Genomic DNA, 23,745 nt, shown 5'->3' with positions numbered 1-23,745 from the left:
CTAGCGCTAGCTTTTTGGACCAATTGCTTTTGAGTTTAAAGATTTTCATGTAATTGCTTTTTATGACCAAGGGCCTTTAAATATGAGACTAGGGCTCATTCTCTGTCACTCTTCTAAGAGAAGGTGCAGGGCGTGGAGTACCGACTTGTACTGTGTTGATGCAATATAAAGAAATACCAAAAGGGGCGCCAAGGTCTGGGGCCAATACTCTCTGGGGTGGAATTCCGCCACTCCGTGTCGTGTGTCGCCTCTCTCTTTCAGTTCAGTTGTTATTGTAAGTGCTAAAAGTCTGTTCAATCTGTTCTTTTCTATTGGCACGTGGTGCCCGTCTTGTGACATCCTCTCTCTGTAGCGCTCTCAAGCTAATCTACCAAAGAGAGAGACCCTAGCACACTTACAAAGGTTTTACAGATGCTTAAAAGCAACTCACATGAAAAGCCGTGGTTCTCGAAAGCGGTAGGGCCAAAATCTAGTTTCCAGAGGTTGGAGTGCAAAATGTAGGCGTCCATATAGTGCCACGTTAGCAGTTCAGTAGAACGTAAGCCATCAGTGCCACATCATCATCCTTACTCAATTTTGGAGTCTTGCTTTATTTATTGAGTTTAGGCCCCACATAGGGTAAGGTGTCACGAGGACGTGGCAGTTATTAACCATGTCACAGAGATGTGGCAACTGCTAACCTTGGTTGTTGGTTTCTTTCCAATGGGGTTTATTTTATTTGTTTTGAGACCCTCTTTTTGAAGTAGCAAACGGTCGGACATTGTATGGCCAATGTGAACGGTAGATTCACCCGCAGACGGGAAGTGGTCGGCATTGGAATTTGTATGGTAAGAGGATGTCTAGGCTCAGAGCAAGATCATATAGGTCCCCCCGTCGCACTTAGCAAGTTGGTGGATACTAGGAAGTGAACTCAATTAAGGCGTAAAGTCAAGGTGGGACTACCAACAAAAAGTATCCGACAGTTGGGCCACATTGCACTTTTGGATGCGGCTCCAATGAGGATAGATGGTCAGAAGACCAGTGGGAGCCCAACGGAAGCATCTCCTAAAATTTAGGGAACCGCTATTTTGGGCCGTGAAATGTGTTCGCGTCATTACCTCCGGTATGACTAGGGGAACACTTTATAACTCTGTCGCGAAGTCAACTGACGCGTCGGTTGGGATATTTTTAAGCGGCGAACCCGAAACGGGAAAATGCTTGAAAATGCGCCAAGTGTCACATTTTCGTGAACTTTCCTCTTGCAGAAAAATGGGCGCTGATTTTTATGCTGGGAGAGGCTTCATTTGCAACCCGTCACAGGTTAAGAGCTATGGAGTGCTTCCTTTCCCTCTCATGTACAGTGTGGTGCTAGGAGTGATGCCCTGCACACTACACACTGCTCTCTCTCTCCCCTACGTGCAGTTATGTGATGCCCCACAAGAGGGCTCCTCATTTGACTGATGTACAGTTGTGTGGGTTCATGCTTTTGTGCTGAGGCAAGAGCCTCCTTGAGCAGGAACAGGGGTAGCTAGCTGCTGCTCCAAAGCAGGCACTGGTGAGGGTCATAACCTCACCATACAGGTGCAAAATCAGCGCTGTGTATGCGCTGTATATTTACTGTTTTTCAGCCATACGGACGCCGGGATCATTGGGAATCGTGCCCCATTGGCAGAGGACAGTTAGGGGACTGTTTGGGGCTGAAAATAGGGCAAAAACCAGTAAATACAGCGTGCTGAATTTACTGTTTTTGGACAGGAATCAGAGGGTATACGACAGTGCAAGCGAGTTCCAGCAGGGGAATTGGTTTCGCGCAAGTTTTGGGGCTGTTATGTTGCCGAAATTTGGCCAAATCAAATGGTTTCTAGGTGGATACACGTGAAGGATTCCCAGGACCTTACCTTGTAATTTACCCTCCTAAAGAATAAAGAAATACCGTAAGGGGTGCCAATTTTGGGGCCTACAGGTTGTCGGCGTCTGCTCAGAGCATTCTAGCTTCCGAGCCGTGTGTGTGTTTAAGTGTTAACTCCCGTCGCAGGTTCTCTTTGCAAAGTGCTCTGTGTGTGTGTCTAAAGTAAAGAATTTCGGGTGAAAGCCAACGCCTACCGCTCTACGGGCCGGTTTCAGTAAGGTTATTAACCTTAACCCCTTCGGGGCCTCTCGTCCAAAATGTGTAAGTTAGAGGCCATGCCATGTCACAAGTTTGTGACAATAGATGCAAATTAAATCTTGCACTCATTAGCTTTTTAGTATTTAAAGGATCCCCATTATGTGAAACACTTTGGGATCAACCTTTGACGAAAGTTTACGAGAGATAGCAGATTGTTGCTAAGCCTAATCTCAGGTCGGCAATGAAAATTAAAGCTCATTCAAAAGCAGAAAAGAAGTCTACTTTTTTCAAGTAGTTGTTCAAGAAAGTAGTAGAGCATCAACAAGTTGATGAAGCACCAGAAGCATTCACACAAAGCCTGGAAGTCGAAGTCCTTTCTTGGTTATCTTGGTTGACAACCCACGTTCGCAAAACTTGCGGAGTATGGGTCCAAATGGAAACACTGTCGATGTGTTCTCTTTGAGGATGATTCCAATCCTAGTTTTGATTCTAGTTCTAATGAAGAAGACAAGTAAAGATTGAGGAAAAGAAAGTATTAGAAAATTAGATCTCAGAATCATTCACGACGATCAAGCAGTTTAGAGAAGTATGATTCCGTGAATTTTGATAGTTCAAAGGATAGTTCTAACGATAGAGTTTTTACTTTTGGATCGACTTTGGAAAAAAGAAGAACCTATTGATCCGAATGACAAAGTATGACAATTTGGAACCTTGAAAGGGGCTAAGGGCAAGAAGGAATTTGATAATGGTGGCCGAAACATCAAGTTTGATGCTTTTTTGGACCACAGATTTACCCTTAAAGCCTTCTCTTTTATACAACAGTTTGATGTTGCTTTTTCGAGAGGTAACTTTTCAAAATCTTCCAAGTCGCAAAGCAATATTCCATCTAAAAGGGAACGCATAAATGTTAGGGAAAAGTGTTTACTTCACGGCACTCCGTAACGGGGTCAAGTTCAAAAGGTTGTTTTCATCTATATGGTTGACACCCCAATGCAAAGCAGACGTCTAGATGGCATGGAACCACTTGCGGATGAAGGAGGAAGATGCTTTGCTCACCTAAGTCAAGAGGTTTTGGGATACTTTTCTACTTGTCACTTCTATCAGGAATGTGTCCCTTAAGGAATACATTGAAAGAAACTGTTGCGGTCTACATGACACTACTATTTGCTCTTATAAACTTTACAAGGGATGCCCAAAAGCAGAGCCCCAAAAGCAATCATTTCAATAGAGTGAACCTCAAAAGCATCTGCTTTCAAAAGCTCCTCCAAAAGCGGCCAGCGGCCAATAGCGCAAAGTCCATACAACTTGCCACATCAGCACCAACAGCTTAATTTACGGAAATCCGTACAGTGTGCCACGTCGGCAATTCCATATACATTGCCACGTTAGCATGCTATCGCAATTTTCGGAAATCATTTCCAAAGGCCAACCTTTTGGTTTTAGGCCCCACGGTCGGTTTTCTAAAGTTCGTTTAGGTTCAATTTCTCTTGTCTACTCGCGCATTCTGTTCCAGTTGGTCATGCCACGTCATCACTTTGTGACATGTTACCTCCTAAACGACCACCATCAAGTTGATACCTGGTAGTACACCTACCACCTTAGAGAGTGAGCAAAACCTGACGAGAGGAAATCATGAGCCAAGTGAAAGACCTTATGTAAAAGGTTTGATCCAGCATAATTCTCTATCTTATTCTCTGGTTTTACTTGTGTAGATGAAAGATGGAACTTGGGGGATTCGTATCAACTACATGGCTCTTAATAAGACTACCATCAAGAACAAGTTTCCAATACCCAAGGTCGATAATATACTTGTTGACAGATTACAGGGTTCTCGTTGTTTTAGTTCTTAAAAGTTGCTCTCATAAGATCTTGATCGCTCCTAGAGATGCGATTTAGCTAAAGTGGCAACTAAAAGTGATTGGTCTACATTGAGGAATGTACATGATGTGAGAAGCTCTTTCGGATTATGTCTAATTATAGGCGGTTCATTAGATAGTTTGCAGACCATTGCATAACGGGATACCATTTAGTTGGGGACCTTCATAGATTGTGGCATTTGAGAGCGTCTCATAGAAGTTAACCATTGGGCTAGTCTTGAAGCTACCAGACTCGGGGAAATCTTTTGAGGTTTATTGCAATGCTTGTGGAAGTAGCTTAGGTGCGGTCTTACTGCAAGAGGCCATGTGACAGTGTCTGAGAGTCGAATGTTGTCAAAGCTAGAGAGGGTGGCGTAGATTTTATGAAAAAGAGCTCTTAGCAGTCCTTGATGTTTTTACTCAATGGAGGCATTATTTGCATGGTGCATACTTTGCAGTGTACAGGGATTATCAAGGTTTGAGATGTTGCTTGTCTCAAGACAACTATCGGAAAAGCACATGAGATGAGCAAACATTTTGTTGTAGTTTGATTTTCAGATAACCTATTTGAAGGGACAGAAGAATGTGGTGGCACATGCTCATCTCGCAAGCTATAGATATTTGTTGTTATATCAGTACTCTTCGAGGGGATAGAGTGGGGCAATAGTTTTAGGGTACTCTCTCAAGGAAGGGTTTTTTATGCGAAAGACCATAATGTGTGTGGCTATGGACACGTGGTTTGAGGCAAAAGGTGTTGACAGAGTGTCATGATTCTCCTTTTATTGGGCATAGGGGTATAGATGCGACACTTATGGTATCGAGACTTACTTTCTATTGGCCACAGATGCGATGCTTAAGGTGTTAAGTATGTTAGAAAGTGGAGTATGACAGGCACAAAGTGACAGGACTCCTATTGCCTTTACCAATTCCAGATTGGCCATGGAAGAGTACAATGATTGACTTCATCTTTGATCTTCCCAAGACTCAGAGTGGACATATGGAAACATCTGATGTTACAAGCTTGGACACTCCAAGCCAGAAATCACTAGCAACAAGAACAAAAACTGCAAATTACACTACTGAACTTGGAGAGAGAGAGAGAGAGAGAGAGAGAGAGAGAGAGAGAGAGAGAGAGAGAGAGAGAGAGAGAGAGAGAGAGAGAGAGAGAGAGAGAGAGAGTCGACACGGGACAACGGAGTTCCATTCCGAGATGCACTAGCCACGAAAACTAGCGTCCCTTTCGATCTTTCTTTGTTGAGCCGATCACAAAGGTACCACTCCCGAGGGTCCAACTCTCCGAGACTCTGCGTCCAGATGCTCTCTTAGAGTGGCCCGCAGAGACTCTTGAGGGTTCCCAAAAGCACTTGCATCCCAAAAGCATGGCGCAAAAACTACCAGCAATCAACCAACACAAAATCCAAAAGAATTTGTACATTAGTGCCACGTGGCAGTTCAACGCAATTTATGGAAATCCCAGCTAGTGTCACAAATTGCTGACGTGTCAAGTCAGTAAAGAGCAGAGTCAACCTTCAGATCATGGCCGAGGGGCCTAAACCCTAAGAAGAACAAGTAACAAAAGAAGAAGTCCTACCAACTTATGGGGACCCTGTGCGATGGGGCCCCAGTGACATAAAGGAATTAAAATAAAGCAGAACCCATCCCCACACACGCGCAGTTGATGACGTGGCAGCAATACAGACGCTCTATAAATTACGTTGACATGCAGGCCGTACGGATTTCCGCGTTTTGTGTTGACATGTTGACGTGGCAGGCTGTACGGATTTTCGTAAATTACGCTTGCAGCTTTTGGGCATTGCTTTTGGACCAGATGCTTTTGAATTTGAAGGCTTTTCATGTAAAACTGCGTTTGGGGCCTAGGGCCTTTAAATATGAGGCCATGGGCTGATTCTCTGGCATGCTTCTTGGAGAAGGTGCAGAGTCTGGAGTACCGGCTTGTACTGTGTTGATGCAATATGAAGAAATACTCAAACTCTGCCATGGTCTACACCAAGTCTATTGTCAGTGGTTCGGGCTTGAAGGGGGGATTGTTGGGTTTTCAAGCCTAGGTCGGTGTTGTCATTAGCCCGTGGGAAACACCCTTATTGGTAGATAGGTAACTACTCCAGTGCAGTTTGAGTTTGCATGGAAAGTCTTTTACTCTATATATGTAATGGTTTTTCATTAATCAAATACAAGTGTTATTTTTGAGGTGTCGACTCATGCTCTCTCTCTCTCTCTCTCTCTCTCTCTCTCTCTCTCTCTCTCTCGTTCATCTTCTCTCCCGTTTTGCTTTTCTGCATGCTCTCAGCAGGCCGCCATGGCCCTTCGACTCCATCCTCATAGCCTCGACACCTAACACTCCTTTTTCCTCCTCTTCTTCTTTTCCAAGTTGTCATGCTTGGTAGCTCATACAAGGTGATTCTTCTTGGAAAAAAAGGTATCAAAAGTGTGGGTGTAAGGTGCAGCGGAATGAATGTTGTATTTTCTCAAGATTAGTGATCTTTATTGCTCAATTAGTTCTTAGGGAAAGAGAGAGCTTTCCGTCTTATGGAGAGTGCTATGATCACGAACAAAGTGAGTGGATATTGTGCGTGCAAGTGAATGAGATTGAGAGGAGAGAGAAGAGATACGACACCCGAGAGTTGTAAAACCCTCCTCCGAGGGCCCCACTCTCGTCGGCGAGAGTGGTCTACTCTGATTGCACAAAGGTGTACAATACGTATGCAATGGGACTATGCCGACGACGACGACGGTGATGATGACGGCGACTTAGGCTGAAATCTGTGATCTTCTATTGGCTGAATTTCGTGGTTGTCTTGGTGGCTGAAAATGACTGTTTTCTTGCTGCTTTCATGGGTGAAAATGACTGGTTTATTCGGGGTCATGCCTGTGATGAAAACGCTGCAGATCTGCACTTGTCAGGCTGCGTTTTAGGTCAATGTTGTATGCTGAAAAACGTTGGGACAGCATGTGTTTTTCCTTGCTAAAAATGGCAGCAATAGGCAGCAGATACTAGCGTTAGTAGTTGCTGAATTTGCTGAAGAAAACGCTGAACTTGCAGATGCTAGCGATCCCAAAAATGCTACAGGCTGATGATGGTTGTCGCGGGGAAAACGCTAGGAACTGTCGTGTGAGGGCGATGGCTGATGTAGACCGAATACGCCAAGGTCTGGAAGAGCTAGGCGATGGTAATCTGCTGGGGGTGCTGAGGGGGGAGGGGTACTGCTAAGAAGTTGCCTGTTGAGCGGGAAGCTCCTGCTGCCTCTTTTGCCAGAAAGTGCTAACTTGGGTTTGCTTATATATTAACTTAGCAAAATTGCCCTACCTACTTTTGTTGGAAAGTTACTCAAAAATAATAAGTGAAAATAACCAAAAATAGGAAAATAGGCTAAATGCAATGGAAAATTCCCCTAACTGATGCTAATGGATTCTGATGGGAATTTCGATGATCATGCTGTGTGCAACCGGAGGATATGCATCTATGCTAAGTGACTTGGCATGCACGGTCTACGAATAGACTCACAAAAGTGCCAGATCACTGCTAATCTAGACTTGAGTGAACTGACTGAACCCTGCTGTGGTGTAGCTTGTCCATGGACACATAGGGTTGGGATGTGTCACGTGACATCCCCTCCTTTTCAAAGTGAGGTACTGGTACCGAACTGTATGGCGTCGAGGGAGATCGCCAACAGCATCCGGAACCCTGGAAGGGACTCTTCGTCGGCCCACTCTGATGTGTGGGTCATGCGGTACTTGAACTTCATAAAGGTCTGCAATGCTTGCTTCTTTGGGCCGCGCCGAAAGCGACACAAAGTCGTTTGAATCTCCTTTCTTGTGTCAACTTCGTCTAGAGATCTGCTTCTTTCGTCTTCAAGAATCTCCATGGCTGAAAATCCCTGAAACCATCTCCAACACAAAACCATGAAGATACCCATTCCATGTAAAGTGAAGGAAATAAATCTTGTCTTCTCTAAAGACTGTATGCAATGTAGATGAACATAGAGACGGAGTGACAACCCGTTCATCAAACACATGCAAACAATGCGGTCGAATCTTTTCTGTTTGATCGAAATCAATCAACTGTGGCAAATCACAATGAAAATGCCCATGCTTGGTGCTCATACTATCATGTGATCTTGCGGAAACTGTGACATGCCAAGGAAGAGACATGGAATGTGACTTCCTTACATACAAACCTTTCAGCTTTTCATGCACAATCCGTATACATTCGTGCTCATCCATGAGAGAAACGTGCTCAACATACAATATGTCATGCCTAGGAAAAGGGATCACATAACGATGTTGACTAAAATACAGGAAACCTTCACGAATGGAACACTCGAACAATGCGTGCGTATCAATCATGCGAATACATAATACTTCCTCTGATGGTTCTTTGGACCAAGGCTCGAGAGCCAAGATCGCTTCTTCGGGATCTATCGAATCTTCTTGTGGGGGATCTGTGGACCTCGACTCGAAAGCCAAGATCGATTCTTGGTGATTGATCGAATGTACGAGGTTAGCTTTGCTAGAAAAAGCATCAACTAATACATCATCCTTGTGATCAATCACATCCTCTTCATGCAATTCATCATGCTTGTCTTTATCATCCAAATCATCATGCAAATGCTGTGTGTCATGCTGTGGAGAAAAAGAGATTGAGAGAATTTCCTTATCCCGAATCCTTTCAACCTTGTCCTGCATATTAGCAATGAGAGATGGAGAATGAACAGTGTCCTCTCCATGAATGACAATGGGAGAATCACTTTTGGCATTGAGAGTGAAAGTGTCAGTCTCCCAATCAACGAGAGGGTTCACTTCACGAAACCATTTCATGCCTAAAATCTATCACATCCTGAGAGAGGAGAGACAACAAATCTTCGAGTGAAGGCAGCTTTTTGAATTGCAAACAACACATCAAGGCATTCCTCTGTGATGCGAGCGTCCATACCGGGACGAAAACCAGAGACTTCGATAGGAGATCTCGGACTAACTTCGAGGCGGGCTCTCTCAACAAGAGAGGAACTGATCGCATTATGCATACTACCTGGGTCAAACAATATGACAAAACGGTGCCCCGATGTACGACCATAACATTTAATGAAAGAATCATCAATGGGAGGCCTGAGAAACTTTGGGCACACCCGTTTTATCATTCATTGCATTGACAGATGTAGTGGGTGCTGTGGGTTCTTTAGATTCATTCGATTCAAGCTTAGGACATGTTCTTTTTATGTGACCCTTAATGTGACAATGAAAACAACGACCTTCCTTAGAATAAGTACTTTGTTCTTCCGACGTGATGTATCCTCCTACAATTCCTTGTGCTACTTTTTCATCTGGAGTAAGCTTAGGTTTAGCAGTTGTGTTAGCCTTACCCTTAGATTCATTGGAAGAATTCTTTGATGAGAGACTGTTGGAAGATTGGTTAGAAGAGTTATCATTCTTACCATTCTTACCGTTCTTACCGTTCTGAGGGTTCTGAGAAGTCTGCGAGGTACTTATGGAAGTCTTGTTCTCCTTAGGCTTTCCCTTGTTGTGCTTCATCTCCTGTGCGAGAGCAATCGCTACCGCCTTGTTGAGATCGATTGGATCGAATACCTCGACATCGTACTTGATATACTCGTCCAATCCAAAGAGAAAAGCCTCTTTGCGCTCACCATCCGACATGCGTAATTGGGTACCTAGCTACAAAACACGATTGGAAAAAGACATAACCGGCATACCATTTTGCTTGAGAGCGCGCCAATCGTCCTTCAATCGTGCAAGGTACTGAGGTGGCATAAACCGCGCCTTGAGCTTGTCTTGGAAATCAGCCCAACTAAAAGAGAGGGGCGTGAAATCGTCGGCTGTCTCTAGGTGCGCGGCTAGCTGTGCCTCTTGCCATGCGTGGTACCAATTGATGGCATCACTGGCAAGGTACATAGCCGCCGTCAAAACTTTGCTATTTCTTGTCTTCTTAGTTGTCGCAAAATAAGCATTAAATTGATGCAACCAAGAATGAATAACTGTAGTATCCATCTTACCGTCATACTTACTGAAAGTCAACTTTTCTGTGACTAGATGATTGGAATCCGCATCGTGGCTTGCGCCACTTGACGAACTCCCACGATCTTTGGGTGGTTCTGTCTTCGAGGCTAGCAATTGGGAAATAAATTATTGACTGCGAATCTCTCTTTGAGCTTCACGCTCGGCGTCCTTTTCTGCTTTTCGTTCATCGCGTCCTTTTCTGCTTTTCGTTCATTTCGTTCATACACCAAATCAATCTCATTTGCCAAAACTTTTTCTCTAACGAAGTGATAATGTACCTCAATGTGTTTAGTGCGAGCATGGTAGACTGGATTCTTTGCCAACATGATGCTGCTAATATTGTCACAATATATAATGACACTGTCAAGATAGTCAAAACCAAAGTCTACCATAAGTACTCTCAACCATGACTCTTCACATGCTGCCAAAGCTGCTCCACGATATTCAGCTTCTGTACTTGATAATGCTACTGTTGATTGCTTCTTGCTACTCCAACTTATCCTACCATTGCCAATGGAAAATGCATAACCACTTGTAGATCTTCTATCCATAAAATCTCCTGCCCAATCTGCATCTGTGTAACCATAAAGACAAAGCTTCCTATTCTTTTCATAAAACATTCCATAACTGACAGTGGCTTTCACATATCTCATAATCCGTCTCACTGCATCAAGATGACTTTTACATGGCTTTTGCATGAATTGACTCACAACACCCACTGCATAACTCAAATCTGGCCTTGTTATTGTCAAGTAAATAAGGCTTCCAACCATCTTGCGGTACATAGTGACATCCTCAATGTAATGTCCATCATCAAACAACTTCACATTTTGATCAAGAGGTGTATTAACCGGTTTGCACGCTGCCATTCCATACTTCTCAAGCATATCCAACGCGTATTGTCTTTGTATCATCCAAATTCCTGATAAAGTGTCGACAATTTCAATTCCCAAGAAATATCTCAAATCACCAAGGTCCTTCATGTTGAATTCTCTCAACAAACTCTTCTTGACAAGCAAAATTTGCTCATGATGACTTCCAGTGAGAATCAAGTCATCAACATAGATAACAATAACGACAATCTCTCCATCAACATGCTTCAAAAACAATGAGTGATCAGCAATAGACTGTTCAAATCCAATCTTCTTCAAGAATCTGGTTATCTTTTCACACCAAGCTCTAGATGCTTGCTTCAAACCATACAATGCTTTCTTCAACTTACACACATAATATGGAAACTCTGGATGTTGATAACCCTCTGGCTGTATCATATAAACTTCTTCTTCCAAGTCACCATTCAAGAATGCCTTATCCACATCCATTTGCCGTAACTTCCAACCAAACATACTTGCCATTGCTATCACAAATCTGACTGTTGTCATCTTTGCAACTGGACTAAATGTCTCATCATAATCAAGACCTTTTGTTTGTGCATAACCTTTAGCAACAAGCCTCGCTTTGTATCTTTCCACACTACCATCTGACTTGCACTTGACTTTGTATACCCATTTTGAACCAATTGCTTTCTTTCCACTTTGCAAGCGAACCAAATCCCAAGTGTCATTCCTCACAAGAGCATCCATCTCATCATCCATAGCTGACTCCCATTCTGATTTTCCAATTGCCTCTTGAAAACATGTAGGCTCTTTATGTTGCACACGTGAAACCATGTATGCATAATGTGTACGCATGTAACCGTTGTATGTCAATCTATCAATTGGATAACGCACCCTCTCTGATCTTCTCAACTGTGGTGCACTCTTCTCTTCAACTCTTGCATATGGGGGTACATATTTCTCAATATGCTTACCGCCAGGTGTCCTCAAATGTGGTAAACCATGCTCTTCATCGAGGCTTTCATCTCGAGAACTCTCTTCAACCACTCTCTTCTTGCCTTTCTCGTCTTGCTTCTTATCTCGCAAACGACCACTCCATGGGTTGACACTTCCTGTACTCTCCTCTGCCATATGTGGTCTTGAAATAGTTCTTGTTGATGGTCCTGGCTTATCAACAACATGATGCACATTCTCTTTCTCTTCATACTCATCTTCTATCATCACTGGCTTTGGTTTATACCATGGTTCATGCTCACAAAATCTGACATCTCTACTGACATAAACTTGTCTTGTCGTAGGATTATAGCACTTGTAACCTTTCTTTTCAATTGGATAGCCCAAGAATATACACTTCACTGCCTTTGGCTCCATCTTCTTTCTTGCTTCATTTGGCACATGAACATAGCAAACACATCCAAAAACTTTCATGTAGGAAACTGTTGGCTTGATTCCATAAAGTCTCTCATAAGGTGAAATTTCATGAATGGCAGTTGTTGGTGTTCGATTCATAATGTGTACTGCTGTATGAACTGCTTCAGCCCAATATGTTAATGGCATATTCATCTCATTCATCATGGCTCTTGCAATCTCTGCTATGACTCTATTTTTTCTCTCAGCAACTCCATTTTGTTGTGGTGTGTATCTGCAAGTAATCTGTCTTCTTATGCCTTGTACATGTAAGTAATCATCAAAACTGTGTGACATGTACTCTCCCCCTCCATCTGTACGTAGGCATTTAATTTGACAACCATTCTCTTTCTCAACCATAACTTTGAACTCCAAGAATACCTCAAATGCCTCTGACTTTGCCTTTAGAAAGTAAACCCATGTCATTCTGCTGTAATCATCCGTAAATGTGATAAAATATCGACAACCATTTGGTGTAGCATGATCACAAGGTCCCCAAATATCTGAATGAACAATTTTCAAAGGACTTTGGCTAATTCTCCCCCTCTTTGGAAATGGTAAACGAGATTGCTTTCCAAATTGACAAGCTTCACAAACATGATCAAAATTCAATTTGCCAAACTTTGGTAATTCTCGTACAATTTGATTTGATTGCATATGCTTTAGTCTTCTAAAATTGACATGTCCAATCCTTTTATGCCATAACTCTGCCCAATTATCTTGAGTGGCTGATTTGTTTGCATACATACCACTGTGTAAACATGGATCTCCAGCTTTCAATGAGAACAAGCGACCTTTCTTTCTTCCACGTGTCAATATCTTGCCTGGTCTGCCTTTGTGAAACTCCTCTATGAAGCAGCCATAACGATTAAAACGGACTTGCAACCCTTGATCTGTCATTTGTCCAACTGTTGCTAAATTCTTTGTGATTGAAGGCACATATAGAACATCTCCCAATGTGTTGTATGTCCCGTCTTTTTCTAGCAATGGAAGTGAATCAACATGTGTAATCCGATGCATAGTATCATCACCTGTAGCGACATACTGATCCTCTTCTAATTTCTCTTTTCTGTCAAACCATTCACCATGATATGTCATATGATTTGTGGCACCACTATCTAAATACCAATCATGTGTATGATGTGGCTCCACCATGCTTCCAACAACATGCTCCATAGGAAATAAATGTCCACTCGATCTATTGTCATATATATTTTGATCATGAGGATTGTATCCAACAAAGTTTTCTCCATGTCTGCCATAACCTCGGCCTCTTCCACCACGATCACGATTTTGATTTAGCCTTGTGTAACATTCTCTTTCAAAGTGATCATAAATGCCACATCTGTTACAATATCCATCTCTTTGAGGATGTACAAATCGTCCACCTCCACGTCCACGAGGTCGGGCTCTCCCCCTGCCTTTTTGGCTGTAATCATTGTAACTTTGACTTTGTTGGCTTTGCCATTGACCTCTTCCAGCATTGTTTCCACGACCATAGTTTCCTCTTCCACCTCTATTGTTTCCACGACCGCTAGAGTAAAAAACCTGATCTCTGGAATTGTTATTTGATGTAGAAGGACCTGACTTACCTAACTTCACCTCTTCTTACAAACAAAGGTTTACTAACTCTTCAAAATCAGGCATGTGTCCTCGAACAGATATAGATGTATCCAATGACTTGTATTCCGGTTCCAAACCATTCAACAAGTCATCCGGTTCCAAACCATTCAATGTCACTGAAACTAAGTCATCATCTGGAACTTCAACATTAATGCTCGCAAGATCTTCCTGTATTTGCTTTATCTCTGTCACATAATCTGATATGGATCTATTGCCTCGCCATACACAATGTAACCTTTGCTTCAAGTGAACTTTTCGTGGTTCTGTATTGGAGCTGTTCATTCTTGCTAGTATCTCCCATGCTTCCTTTGGAGATTGAGCCTTTGTCACATGTGGTATAAAGAAGTCACTAATGCATAGTGAAATCCAATGCATCACTTTCCTGGAATTCTCGATCCACTTCTTGTAAGCTTCTACTCCTGCTTGCCATGTTTTATGTGCTTCAACATTATCTCTATTTGGTTCCAAACCAACCTCGGGATACTCTTGTTCACCTGTAATATAATCCCATAAACCTTTGTCCATGATAAAGTTCTCCATCCTATAAGACCATATGCTGTAGTTCTCTCTGGTCAGCTTCTCTCCAACAATCTATGTGACTTGAGTTGAACTTTCTGCCATCTTCACTCTCTCAATTTCTTCCAAAGGATTTTGATAAAATTTCGGCAGAGTTTCGTTTGTATTTGGACAATATCTCAAGTGACAATCTCAACCAAAGTGCTCATAAAGATTGACAGAAAATCTCTCACTGCCAAGGGAAAATCCACTGACTCACTTTGCCACAGGCTGACTCAGTACTATGCATAAATACTCTAAAACAATGTCCACATGGACCTGTATGTAAATGCAATCCATTCGCTGTCCTGTACCACATATCCATACATCCACCTTCTTCCCATAGTCGTAAACGACATATGAGGTCTTTCGCGGGGCCAGTCGGGGGTTCGCTCCAGTATCTAATCCACCTTGCCAAGGTACCAAAGCTCCCAAGGCAAGGCTTCAAAAAACCTCACTCGACCCTCACAAAGGCTGCAGTTTTCCAAAATACATTAACTGCATATCCATACATAACCACAAAGTACTAAATCTGACAATATAACCGCCTCAACTTCTTCCCACAACCTTTCTTACATAGGCGGCTGTCCATAACGGACCCACAACAACCAAACATAATCTTCGATAACACAATATCATGATGCAAAAGCTCTATGTCGCTCTCCAAAACCTGCGTAAATGCTGAATTCTTCACCTGTAACCTGTAAATCTACTGCCGAGTGCAAAACTTGACATCTCCTATGCTTGTGTGAGCTGGCTGTTTGTGGCAGAAAATTACAGATTTTGGCAAATCTGAGTATGCCAATGCGTCCGGAATGCCCAAAAACATAAAGATAGACTCCTGGATCACTGTATTCCGAGTTCGGGTGAGGGAGTTATGATAAAAAAACCTCTTCTTTTTGCTGTTTGCTAGAGCTGCGGAAACCTGTGTATTGACTGTAGCTCCTTATACCGAGCTCTGATACCACTTTGTAGAGTGTGCAGGTGATGGAGAAGGTAGGAAAGAAGACTACGCACACACACCAACACACATCGAGACACACACACACAATTGTTACCCTACAACAGCCATTCAACAAGCTGCTCTTCTCTACTTCTCTTTTAACTATTATCCAAAGTATATTTACAACATAGTATAGTCAGTGTCCGGCCGCCCATAGCACAATGGACATATTCTTTAACATCATATTCTTTAACACTGAGCAAGGCGATTGTCTTCTTGTTTTGCGGCAAGTCTTGCGTTTCTTTCATCGCGCTCACGTTCTTGAGCAAGGAGACTTGCTTCTTGTCTATCCATCATGGCCATCATCTGCTTGACCATTGCCTCCATAGCACTTGGTGGCGTAGATGGCGAAGGGGGAGGGTTGAAGAAATCATCTCTGGGTGGGGACGAGTCTTCGTCACCTCTCTCATGCTCATCACCTGTATGCGAAGTATCCATTCCGCTTCGGGTGACGACCATAGCACTATGATCTTGGGGTCTTAAGCTCGCGAGGAACTTGGGTTCTTGAGGGTCTTGAGGTTCTTGAGGTCCTTGATTCGTGAGAATCTTGGGTTCTTGAGGTTCTTGAGTCTTGAGGGTCTTGGGTTCTTGGGGTTCTTGAGGTTTTCTTTCGCTTGCAAATCGCGTTGAGAAGGATCTTCTCTTCATCCGAGTTCTAATCCTTTCTGCGGACGCACCCCTTGGCGGCCTTGCGCTCACACCAAGGTTGCTTTTTCCTACCTCACGTCGATTGGCCGGCCACTAAGCGCACGGTCCGCTCTCAATGAGTGAAAAGAGACACAAGGGGAGGTTGGACAAGCCCTTCTTTCTTGGGATTCTTGTCACTCTTCAACAAAACACGATTAGGAATCGCCACGCCCAAGTCAACTTGGGTTCGTGCGATTGCAACAAGCAAAAAAAATTCTTGTGGTTCTTTCCTTGAGTAATGCAGAACTCTTCCAAAGCTCTGATACCAATGTAAGGTGCAACGGAATGAATGTTGTATTTTCTCAAGATTAGTGATCTTTATTGCTCAAGGTTCCTTTTAGTTCTTAGGGAAAGAGAGAGCTTTTCGTCTTATGGAGAGTGCTATGATCACGAACAAAGTGAGTGGATATTGTGCGTGCAAGTGAATGAGACTGAGAGAAGGAGAGAGAAGAGATACGACACCCGAGAGGTTGTAAAACCCTCCTCCGAAAGCCCCACTCTCGTCGGCGAAAGTGGTCTACTTTGATTGCACAAAGGTGTACAATACGTATGCAATGGACTGATGCAATGGGACTATGCCGATGACGACGACGGCGACTTAGGCTGAAATCTGTGATCTTCTATTGGCTGAATTTCGTGGTTGTCTTGGTGGCTGAAAATGACTGTTTTCTTGCTGCTTTCATGGGTGAAAATGACTGGTTTATTCGGGGTCATGCCTGTGATGAAAACGCTGCAGATCTGCACTTGTCAGGCTGCGTTTTAGGTCAATGTTGTATGCTGAAAAACGTTGGGACAGCATGTGTTTTTCCTTGCTAAAAATGGCAGCAATAGGCAGAAGATACTAGCGTTAGTAGTTGCTGAATTTGCTGAAGAAAACGCTGAACTTGCAGATGCTAGCGATCCCAAAAATGCTACAGGCTGATGATGGTTGTCGCGGGGAAAACGCTAGGAACTGTCGTGTGAGGGCGATGGCTGATGTAGACCGAATACGCCAGGGTCTGGAAGAGCTAGGCGATGGTAATCTGCTGGGGGTGCTGAGGGGGGAGGGGTACTGCTAAGAAGTTGCCTGTTGAGCGGGAAGCTCCTGCTGCCTCTTTTGCCAGAAAGTGCTAACTTGGGTTTGCTTATATATTAACTTAGCAAAATTGCCCTACCTACTTTTGTTGGAAAGTTACTTAAAAATAATAAGTTAAAATAACCAAAAATAGGAAAATAGGCTAAATGCACTGGAAAATTCCCCTAACTGATGCTAATGGATTTTGATGGGAATTCCGATGATCATGGTGTGTGCAACCGGAGGATATGCATCTATGCTAAGTGACTGGGCATGCACGGTCTACGAATAGACTCACAAAAGTACCAGATCACTGCTAATCTAGACTTGACTGAACTGACTGAACCCTGTTGTGGTGTAGCTTGTCCACGGACACATACGGTTGAGATGTGTCACGTGATAGTGGGCATCATTGTCTGAACTCTCAGTGGTGGAAGAAGTTTCCTCGTCCGAACGACAAGATTGCCTTTTGTGCTTTGTAGGTTTGCTTTTCTTTGATTTTCTTTTCTTGTGCTTTCTTCGCTTTGACTGTGTCTTCTCATCCTTGTTGGAATTGGAACTAGAACCGGAAGAAGACGAAGAAGAATTGGGATTGTCCTCAAAGTGAACACACTTCTTTGATCCCCTTGCCTCCTCAAAAGTAGATTTACGACCCAAATAGCCGACATAATCCTTTGGCTTGTTGCCCTTCCGAGGGTCTTTTTAGCTTTCATCAATTTGCTAACTTTCATGTCAAGAGCTTTATTAAACTCTTCTTGTAAATAAAGCTTCTTCTTTTCTACGCTTGGCTTGGCCTTGGTCTTCATTGTTGACTTGATCGGAGTGTTGACGGCCTTCTGCTATCTCTCGTAAACAGCAGGAATCGGATGACCCTTCAGATGCTTCACCTAATTCGGGCCTTGGAGTATCTCACAAAGCGTCTTGCACAAGTGTCCACCTGAAGCTGTCGCTTATGCTTAGATCTGTCAAGATCCTCTGTTGAAGGCCAGCCATGGTCCCCTCCCGACTCATCAGAAGAAGGCTTGCGTTCGTTAGGATCTTTGTTGGTTCTCTATGCTGGGCTGTGAGTGCTGTTTATCATCCCATAAAACTGTAATAGTCTGGATGTGTTTCTTCTCTGCCAGGTTCGCTGCTGGAACCCATGTGTGGTGCAAAAAAACCTCTATAGGAAAAGAATCGTCTGAGCTCTGATACCACTCTTAACAAGCTTGGACACCCAAGTGAGAAATCAATAGCAACGCACACAAAAAATGTGACAAATTGAACTGAATAGGAGCGAGAAGAGTCGACACGAAGCGACGGAGTTCCCGCTTCCAGATGCATTGGCCCCGAAGTCTGGTACGTGTTTAGTCAGTACAATTGTTGAGGTGAGCTTTGCAATTTGCAATCATGCATGATGTCACGGGGACAAGCACCATGTGCCAACGGAAAAGAACAGACTGAACAACTTTAAGCACTTCAAATAACAACTGAACCGAAAGAGATAGAGAGTGCACGACACACGAGACGGGGAGTGGCGGAATTCCACCCTGAGAGAGCACTGACCCCAAACCTTGGCGCCCCTTTTGATATTTCTTTATATTATTTCAACTCAGTACAAGCCGGTACTCCACGCTCTGCACCTTCACCCGGAAGCGTGCCAGAGAATGAGCCCTTGGCTCATATTTTAAGGCCCATGGCTATGAAAAGTAGTTATATGAAAAGCTTTCAAACTCAAAACCATCTGGTCCCAAAGCTTGCGTGAAAAGCTGCCAGCACAAATTATGGAAACCCGTACAGGTGCCACGTCAGCGCAGTCAGCGTAAAATGCAGAATTCCGTATTGTCTGCCGCATCAGCAGTCCAGCGCAAAATCCGGGTCTTTTGTAAAGGCCTGCCGCATCATCAGCTACGCAAGAGAGTTGAAGAGTGTGTGTGTGTGGTCTTGCTTTATTTAATTCTTTAGGTCCCCTGGGCCCCATGGGACGGGGTCCTATAAGTTGGTAAATCTTCTTCTTCTGCTGCTGCTGCTTGTGCTACTTTTTCACTTAGGGTTTAGGCCCCTTGGCTGGGATTTGCATGTTGGCTCCATTCTTAAGCGGCTTGACACGTGTGACACATGATCTGCCAGACTCACCCTCTGAGCTTTGTTTTATAGTTACAAGGGGGCCCTAAACTGGGCGCCCTCTAAAGAAAGGAGCTTCTAAAATCAGCCCATGTTAAAAGCTGCCCCAAACTCCCCTGCTGACTGCCGTACAGATGCCTCTGGCAGCTCCGTAAATTGTGGTGCAAAGCAAGGAAATCTGTTGATGACGTAAAACACACAGAAGTGCACACAAACCACATGTTAGCTTTTCATCTCACCCCAATCTAATAATTGCTATCGAACTCTCTATGTTTCATATGGACAAGGTGCCCAAAGAACGCACATCCATCACATTCTCGTTTGATATTAACTTTCAAACTCCTCCAAATGCCTAAGATGCTCTGAGATGCAAGGCCGCAGTCATTCATCTCTCAAACTCTTACAAACTGAAATTCCTTAGAGATATTACTCTACATAACCTTCAATAAAGAGTTTCTTTTCTGTTTCTGCTACACACTTGTGGCTCGTCATGCCATTTATTTAGATATATTTTCTGTATGTTTTGCATAAGTGGAAGCTATGCACACTGTCAGTCTGCAATTAGGGGTCTTGTAAGGAAGTGTAATTTTCTGATATGGCTATTACTTCGCAGATTGGTCCATTACGGTGTTGGCCAGGAGGCCTTTGCTTGTCACGGTCTATTGGCGATGTGGACGTGGGGGAGTTCATTGTACCAATTCCTCATGTGAAGCAGATCAAGGTTGCTTGCTGATTGTCTTGACTTACGACTGCGCTATGCATGCTTTATAGAAACAATGTATCAAGGATTTTTTCCCCCTTTTTCTCAGCTGTCAAAAGCAGGGGGCAGGCTGATAATTGCGTCTGATGGTGTTTGGGATGCTTTAAGCAATGAAAAGGCTGCCAGTTGTTGCAGGGGCTTACCTGCAGAACTTGCCGCACGGCAAGTTGTAAAGGTTCGATCGATTCTCTACTTTGTTACTGGATTCATTCTCTACATTGTTATTGCACTCAAGAGGTAGTGTTTTAAAACTCTCAGCCCTTTTTTTTACCATCACTTGCAGGAATCTCTAAGGGTTCGAGGCTTACGTGATGACACGACGTGTCTGGTGGTTGATCTAATGCCTCCAGAAAATTATATTCCATTCCCTTCTCCACCGCTGCCTGTTAAGAAAAAAGGTAAGTTGAAGTCATGGCTTTTTGGATGGAGATCTAAGGAGTCAACCGCCGTTGTACCAAACAAACCAGGAGAATCAGGCATCGTTGAAGAGCTTTTTGAAGAAGGTTCAGCAAGACTGGCTGAAAGGTGTTGTTTCTTGTGAACCGTTTTGAATGCTTGCCCAGTTTTGTGAGAAGATACTTTTTCTCTAATACTCATCTTGCACGCAGGCTTGGATCCGATCTCTCGTCGGGCGTATTTAATTGCGCTGTCTGTCAGGTTCATATCACTCTTACTGATGGGATTTCAGTCCATGCGGGATCAATCTTTTCTATGACCAACCGAATGTTGGAAGGACCGTTTCTTTGTTCTTCGTGCAAGCTGAAAAAAGATGCAATGGAGGGTAACCAGACAGCAAGAGGCATCAATGTGGCACAATGTGTGTGACCTTAGTGCACTCCTGAAGGGTTTATCCGTGGGTTCTATCATCTTAAAAGTCATTTTGTTTCAAGCTTCTTGCGTCAGAGCACGCATTCAACAAGAGAGTGACAAACATTTTGGACCGTTGGTGGCATACAGGTTCTTGGCAATTTTGAAGATGGCCTATAATTAGTCCCTGTCAATGTTCAAGGTTAATGGCCTAACTGGTCATCCACTTCCAGGGTCAGTTTTTTGTTTGGAGGAATTTCTATTATTTTATGACCAAATTTCATGAGACCCGCGCATGCGCATTTGCTGCGCTGAGGGATATTATTCTTTGATATAGATGCAAGAAAGATTATGCCTCGAGAAGAAGAGGGAATGCCTTGGGGTAGACTTTTGAAGTGTTGAGCAATGCTATGCTGTACTTGTACAAGAGTTTTTGTATGTGATAAACTATTTTGAGCCTTGTCCCAAGCTTGCAGGGTCTATAGTGCTTCAAGTTTTTGTACATCTTTAAGGGGTTGAAATTTTAAGGAATTATGTTTGAGTTTTTGTACATCTTTAAGGGGTTGAAACTTTATGGAATCATGGTTGAGTTTTCTGGCACTCTGTAGGTCATGATTACAATGGGTGATGATGATTGTGAACCTTTGATGCTTTTGCGCTGAAGACGATGCACAATGATTGCATTGCAAGCTCAACCATTCCTACCGTTGACCTACTCAAATAGAACTTAAATGCTCATAATTTTCTACTTGTGCAATACCCAAATGCATAATAGACCTGCACCTGATGCAACAAGTAATGATGTAGCTATTCCTTGTATGCACCAAGGAGGCACTCTGATCCTTTGGGGAAATGGGTGCTCCAAGCCTTCTCACATGTCATGAACTTGAGGAAATCATTAGTATTAATCAAACAGATGGGGGCTTTGTGCAAGAAAATTTGTAAAGTTGGGTTTTCAAGAGTTTGCTTCGCTTTCGAGGACAGCTTCCAGCCTTCCATGCCGATAAGTATAATGAGCCATCTCAAATCTTGCAAGATATCATGAAATTCAATGCTCAATGTATGCCTTTTTGGCTTTGTTTGATCTCTCTGTTTGAAAGGAAGCATTGCATTTATGTAGCCCTTTTGTCTATAACCTTATACATGTGTCAATTACCTAGTCATATTGGCCTACATAAGACGGTGCCTAAAATATGTCCCTCTTCAAAGAAATAGAAGGAAAAATGTTTGCCATCATTATCTTTGCCATGTGACATGGATCAACAAGCTTTATCCAACACTCCACATTTGCTCCCAATAGTCGGCTCTTGTTACAACTACAAAATAGTCTTGAGCTGCTAAAAGCATACATTGGACTCCAGTACTGCCATACTTTTCCTTAACTAGCTCTATCTTGTCGCCATGGTTGTGGGCTTGCACGTGGATGAGCCCTTGCTCTCACTTAAGTCTACATTTGACTTCTGCAAAGCACTCATACTCTACTAAACAAATCAATGCACAAGCAAGCATTCTTGCGTTGCCTCTTAAGCAGTAAAGCTGGCCAGGCATCTCCACAATCTCAAGTGTAAGTTTGCTTTCGTCTTGTGGCGTTAAGGTGTATATAAGTGATGCTGTCTATTAGAGATGGCATTTGTATTTCAACCAAAAGTTGTTCAAGGACTTCCTTTGTATCAAAGTTGACGCATCAAGCAAAACAAAGTGGTCAGTCCATTACATCAGCGAGGCTTGAATCCATGTTTTGACAGTCTCAGCTTTTATAAGAGCCATCTCATCTAGGTCAAGGTTCCATATAGGACATATTACCATTGGTGGTATCATATGCATGGAGCTTCTTGGTGAAAACGGTCACAGTATCGCATTTGTTTTGTTTTTCTTTTGCCTATTGCCTATTGTGAATACCACAGAGGGTGACACAACTTTTGGATTAAGAAAGAGCTTGGTTTCTGATTTACTTTTACATTACACATAATTACCATGTAAAAGAAGTTTCCTGCACGTGTCTTGGTGTGTTGAAAGCTTGGGAATGTGAGAATGCTGGACTCTAGCCAGTTTTATCAAGGAGTTTCATATATATATATTACCGCTCGTTGTAATGAGACATGATTCTTGTAAAAGGGAGCATCACTAAAAATAGTTGAAAATACATGTACATGCTTTATTGATGTAGAAGGCTAGCGGCTTTATTTTGCTCAATGGATTGAGAGAGAGAAGGCATGATAAGTACAAAAATAGCTCAATCTTAGGATCATCTTTGTACAATGTTTATATGAATGAAGTTTCATTCCACTATACAGATATCAGAAGTACTTCCCTTGTCAAAAGTGTCTATGTAATCATGTAAGGACAACTGCTTAAAGACAAAAAAAACCTCCAAAGATAAGATAGAGTCCTTACACATCCATCCAAACAAGACAACAGATATGTTAGCCTTGAATGTGTTTTACAAGTATCATATGGACTATACCATTTGTTATCCATGTCCATCTTTAACAAATTTCAAGCCTTGGTCCAAAGTATTATCACCCAAAGTGTAAGGTATTTTAGAAGGTCATGCTAGCTCCATTGATGAAGCTTCATATCCAATTTGTTGTAAAGTAAAAGCCATATGAATGATATGTCTTTTAAGAATGCATTAAGCTCTTTAGTATTTACAGATAAATTTTAACCCTAATTAGGGTTCTATGTCCTTCTCCTTCCTCAAGTGTTACTTACCTTCACTGTCCAATGAGTAAGCCTAGAGATCTTTTATAAGTCCGATGTCAAGCTAGATCAAGTGTGAAAGATAGTTTAGTATGCCACAAGCCAATCGGGTAACCCCCAATCCAAAAATTGCGCCACAGTAAGCAGTAGCAGCCTTTCTTTATAGACTTAGCCAACCCATATGATGTATTATACATGTTTTAAATAGCAAGGAACGTTACACCTCATAAGTGTCATA

At 42.9% G+C, this 23,745-nt stretch overlaps 1 protein-coding gene across 1 annotated transcript in view; it reads left to right on the top strand.

The window, feature by feature from the left end:
* LOC147456573 (putative protein phosphatase 2C 5) overlaps positions 1–21,275 on the top strand; it is a 101,589-nt gene extending 80,314 nt beyond the window's left edge. Inside the window, exons 5-8 of the mRNA XM_086515008.1 lie at positions 19,854–19,961; positions 20,050–20,175; positions 20,284–20,525; positions 20,609–21,275. Of these exons, the coding sequence (XP_086371134.1) occupies positions 19,854–19,961; positions 20,050–20,175; positions 20,284–20,525; positions 20,609–20,825 (693 nt within the window). The 3' untranslated portion in view covers positions 20,826–21,275. The remainder of the gene's footprint in view (positions 1–19,853; positions 19,962–20,049; positions 20,176–20,283; positions 20,526–20,608) is intronic.
* Positions 21,276–23,745: the final 2,470 nt, after the last annotated feature.

The sequence above is a fragment of the Adiantum capillus-veneris genome, chromosome 6 (assembly GCF_014529385.1).
Source record: "Adiantum capillus-veneris isolate H3 chromosome 6, ASM1452938v2, whole genome shotgun sequence".
In the NCBI taxonomy this organism is placed as follows: domain Eukaryota; kingdom Viridiplantae; phylum Streptophyta; class Polypodiopsida; order Polypodiales; family Pteridaceae; genus Adiantum; species Adiantum capillus-veneris.
The sequence above is the reverse complement of the archived record's forward strand: the minus strand, read 5'-3'. Positions and strand labels throughout refer to the sequence as shown.